Here is a 4,817-nt window from a genome sequence, read left to right on the forward strand (position 1 = left end):
CACATCGCTGGACCAAGGAGGCCCGAGGCAGCTGAGGCCGGCCGGGCTCCGGATGCTGCTTCAACGTCAGCTCTGTGCTGGGAACATCAGGGTTTCAGCCTTTGCAGGGAGCAGCCTGCAGTGGGGCCATGAGCAGGGCTCTATCCTGGACGCAGACCCTGTCCCGCTCAAAGGCAGAGGAGGACGAGGGAGCGTGGGGCTGGCCAAGGGCTCTGCCCCTCACCTGCCAGGAGTGCAGCCCATGGGAAAGGCAGAGTCTGTCCCTATGCCCAGGGTCTTTCAATTCAGGGAGTCGCAGAGGATTTTCGGTGGGAAGGGACCTCCGGAGGTCTCCAGTCCAATCTCCCGTACAAAGCAGGGCTGCTTGGAGCCCTCCAGTCTTGTCTGGCCATCGCTGGACTGTGCCTGACCCCAGTTACCATCCCCAAACCTGCTCTGCTCCTCTTGTCCAGGCACTGCGGGACAGCACCTCTCGTTTGTGGGTCCCTGCCCGGCTTGCCTTGCCATCACTCTCGTCTCGCAGCTCCCCTTCCCATATGGAGCAGTCCCGCTCTTGCTGCTCCCGACAAATTCCTCTTTGTAGCAGGAACCCAGGCACAAATAGTGCATAAAGAGTCAAGCCGTGGCACAGGAAAACTGCTCTCATATCACACATTGTAAAATCAGACCCCAAGTGGCTGCCCTTGCTTTTTCATCCAGCTAGGACTCTGCGTGCAGTGTTACCTGGGTAGAAGGTCCAAATCTATGGCACTCCTTACACCTTTAAATTGCCTGTCAGGCAAGGGGTGTTGCTGTGGATAAAGGGCCACCTTTGGTACCTACAAGCTTCTCTGGGTTCTGCTCAGTCCCAGCTTCCCTTGACAAGGCTTTCTTGACTGTAGTGCAGAGGCAGGTCCAAGGCCAAGATGGGGAGTCAGGTCAGCAGGACGGGGACAGGGTCAGGTCAGCACCCGAGAGGTGCAGGGCAGGCAGAGGCATGTCCACAGTGTAACTCAGGCCAGGCCCAAGGACAAGGGCAGCAGCTCCCCAGCAAGGGGGACAAGGCCCTGCAATGACACCAGTCATTCTCTTCTCCCCTGCTCCTGTGCCCAGCACATCCCCCTCCCTGTCTGCCTGCAGCCCCTTCATGCCCACCCTGCTGCTCAGCACAGCACGAGAGCCCTGGCCCTGCAGCCCCTCCGGTAGTTCTTGCTACCTCGGGGACAGAGCTGCCTGCCCTGAGCTGGTGCACAGGAAAACCTGGTTCTCCTTCTCATTTCCTATCTCTGAACGCTGCCTTGCTTCTCTCCTGGGACATCCCTGCTCCCCAGAGAGCCTTTCTGTTCCTGCAGCCCTGCCCTGTGCTCCCCACAGTGCCCTCCACTGGCAGTGCTGCTCTGCAGAGTGAGCGGCTGCGGGGTCATGAAGCCATGGGGTGACTCCTGACTCGGCCCTGGCCATGCTGGTCACAGCAGGAAGCAGATCCAGCTAGACACGGCAAAACACCACTGATACTGCTGGTGCGTGTCTGTGCTCATGGGCAGTGCTCAGAGTGACCCCAGGGCGTTTGCAATGGCAGGAGATGTGTCTAGGTGTATGCTAGCTCCAGCCTGTGGTGTTTCACTGAGGGTGCAGGAATCACTCTCCAGTGCCCCTTCCCTGTGCCTCCTGGGTCCCCACTGCCTCTCTGGGAATTGCAGAGCCCTGGTTTCCCCATGCGTACCTGGATTTAGTGCTTCACCTTCCGACCACTCCACCGTGGACCATCCCTCACTTTGTGAGGCTTCACTCACTGCCCACACCAGGCACACGCTGTCCCTGGAGATCCCCTGAGCTCTCCCAGTGGCTCAGATTCCCCTTCAGAAGAATGGACATCTGTCATCAGCACTGTCACCTGTGGGACAGCCTCAGGCAGGAAATTCAGAGACCATTTCCCAGCTACACTGGCACTGGTCATTGAGAAATGAACCCTGGATCCAGCCATCAGTCCCTAACAGATCACATGGAGATGCTGAGCTCGTCCCCTGCATCCCATGGAGGTCACAAGCAGAGTAGCAGGCCCTTTTATGGTGCAATTTCTTTGGGTGTATTTTTGACTCCATCTTCTGAAGAAAGAACAGACTTGGAAAGGCCTTGAAAAGAGAAAGTCCTGCTGCTGTTGGTGGACATGTCTCCAAGAAAGCTGCAGCTACAACTCAAAGGCTGCAGCAAGGAAATGCCTGCTGTGGCAGTCGGGGAATGGTCCTGAGGAGCAGAGAGTCTGTTCCCACAGGCTTTGTCCAGAATCTCCTCCCTTCCACTCCCATTCCACTTTGAATGTTAGAGCTCTGTAGAGGGAAGGGATCTGCCAGAGTGACAGCCAGCTGCCACCCTCGCAGGAGAGGGGTGTAAAATCACACCCTGACCATGGCCAGGGGAGCTGAGCTCTCCTAATGGACATAGGACCCATAGTCTCACCCCGCCTGTACTTGTCTGAGCCTGACTGTGCCCCTGAGCTCCCTTGGTGTCGAAAGAGACGTTGCCGAAAGAGACACTGCAAAGGGAAACTCTCCTCATTGCTCTGGGGGCATCCAAGGAGCTCACACTAGCGGGGTCTGAGGTTCCCCCATCTCTGCTGATGAAGGGGGAAGCCTGGCTACCTGCTTCAACATGGTCTCTGGGTCAGATTCAAATGAGAGATTCCTGAGGACAAGTGGCACGAAGCAAAATATGTTTTCTTTCAGGAGAATGTAACAGAGAAAAATAAGAAGGAAAGACAGACATGACCAGCACATAAGTATGATGGCAAATATCCTGGAAATCTGGAGGGAATGCATGTGGGATGGTTATTGGTGCTGACTCTGTACCTACTGAATCAGTTTCTTCAGGGCATTTTTGAGCTCCTTGTTCCTCATGCTGTAGATGAGGGGGTTCACTGCTGGAGGCACCACTGTGTACAGAACAGTCACCACCAGATCCAGAGTTGGCGACGAGAGGGAAGGAGGCTTCAGGGAAGCATATACTATAGTGCTGAGAAAGAGGGAGACCACGGCCAGGTGAGGCAGGCACATGGAAAAGGCTTTGTGTCGTCCCTGCTCAGAGGGGATCCTCAGCACAGCAGTGAAGATCTGCACGTAGGACAGCACAATGAAAACAAAACACCCAAGCATTAAACAGGCACTAACCGCAATAAGCCCAACTTCCCCAAGGTAGGAGTCTGAGCAGGAGAGCTTGAGGATGTGGGGAACATCACAGAAGAACTGCTCCAGGACATTGCCTTTGCAGAGTGGTATTGAAAATGTCTTAGCAGTGTGCAGGAGACCATTGAGAAAACCGCTGCCCCAGGCAGCTGCTGCCATTCTGGCACAAGCTCTGCTGCCCATGAGGGTCTCGTAGTGCAGGGGCTTGCAGATGGCAACGTAGCGGTCATAGGCCATGACTGTGAGAAGAGAATATTCTGCCAAAAGGAATGAGATAATGAAAAAGAGCTGCACAGCACATCCCAAGTAGGAAATGGCCCTGGTGTCAGAAAGGGAATTGGCCATGGATTTGGGGACAGTGGTAGAGATGGCGCCGAGGTCAAGGAGGGAGAGGTTGAGGAGGAAGAAGTACATGGGGGTGTGGAGGCGGTGGTCGCAGGCTACAGCTGTGATGATGAGGCCGTTGCCCAGGAGGGCAGCCAAGTAGATGCCCAGGAAGAGCGAGAAGTGCAAGAGCTGCAGCTCCCATGTGTTTCCAAATGCCAGGAGGAGGAACTCATTCACTGAGCTGCTGTTGGACATTTGCTCCTTTTGGGCACAGGTGGACTGTCCGAGGAAGAAGAGACATTGACAAGTTAGGACAGACTTCTCTGAGCAAAAATTTCTCATAACCTCCCCAAACACACACACATTGCCTCTTGCCTTCTCAGCAGCACCATCCTTGAGCTCTGTGGCTCGAGCTCTAATTTGTGCTGGATGAGTTTGCCGTGAGGAGCAGGGGACTCTGTCCATGGACTCCAGAGGATTCAGCCCTGACAGACAGCACTGCGGACACGGGAACAGGGGTGACTAAAATTTATATTCCCAGTTCCAGTCAGAGTTAATCCACTCATAATGCTGAAGGCATTTTCAGCATCTTCACTCCCACTTCTAAATAATGTGGATTCATGAACAGTTTTAAGGCTTCTTTTGTTTCCTTTAGCTGACCCTGTCACACCTGAGGAGGATTCCTGGAGGCAGAAATCCTCAGCATTGCTGCTGCACTCAGAGTGAGCAGCTGTGATTCTGGAGAGGCAAAAGGATTCACTCTGGCTTTAGTGCAGAGGGAGCAGAGCTGGCCTGTCCATCTGCCTTGTTCCCAGCTGCCCTGTCCGCACACCTCGGAGGAGGAGGACAGTTGCACTCATGTTACCCGAAAAAGAAAAGACACCGCAGAGAGCAGAGGAATGCACTTGCAAAGTGCCCGTCAGCACTCTTTCTGAGGGGATGTGAGGCAGGTCTCAGCCCTCCCCTTCTAGACAGCAACACATCAGGCTCCTTCCAGCTGCCCACATCCAGCCACCCAGCAGCATGTCTCAGCGTGGCCTCAGTATCTAGGTGGCTTCTCCTTGGGGCACCTAGATAACACACAGCTGCAATGGAAGAGCTGTGTCCTTGTGGAGGGCAGCTTGCAGCCCAGCCAGACACCCCAGCGAAATGGCAGAATGTCCTAAGGATGGGGTGTCCTGATGAGAGACCTGGCTCATTCCCACACCCCCACACTGCTTTCCCCAGAGATCCACAGGTTAGAGGGGCACTTCACTGTCAAGGACACGTCTGCATGGCAGGAGCTGCAGGGTCGGTGTCTGAACTGCATCAGAAACCCCCCTGCCCAGAGAG

At 55.0% G+C, this 4,817-nt stretch overlaps 1 protein-coding gene across 1 annotated transcript; it reads right to left on the minus strand.

Annotated features, from left to right (window-relative positions):
• Positions 1 to 2,825: 2,825 nt before the first annotated feature.
• Positions 2,826 to 3,740, minus strand: LOC136995949 (olfactory receptor 14J1-like). The gene has a single exon (XM_067316945.1). It carries the CDS (start codon positions 3,738 to 3,740, stop codon positions 2,826 to 2,828), a length of 915 nt encoding a protein of 304 aa, XP_067173046.1.
• Between the last annotated feature and the right edge of the window lie 1,077 nt (positions 3,741 to 4,817).

Source organism: Apteryx mantelli, unplaced genomic scaffold (assembly GCF_036417845.1).
Source record: "Apteryx mantelli isolate bAptMan1 unplaced genomic scaffold, bAptMan1.hap1 HAP1_SCAFFOLD_20, whole genome shotgun sequence".
NCBI classification, from domain to species: Eukaryota; Metazoa; Chordata; class Aves; order Apterygiformes; family Apterygidae; genus Apteryx; species Apteryx mantelli.

Coding starts and splice junctions, on each gene's coding strand:
- LOC136995949 (XM_067316945.1), bottom strand. CDS start 3,740: ATGTCCAACAGCAGCTCAGTGAATGAGTTCCTCCTCCTGGCATTTGGA.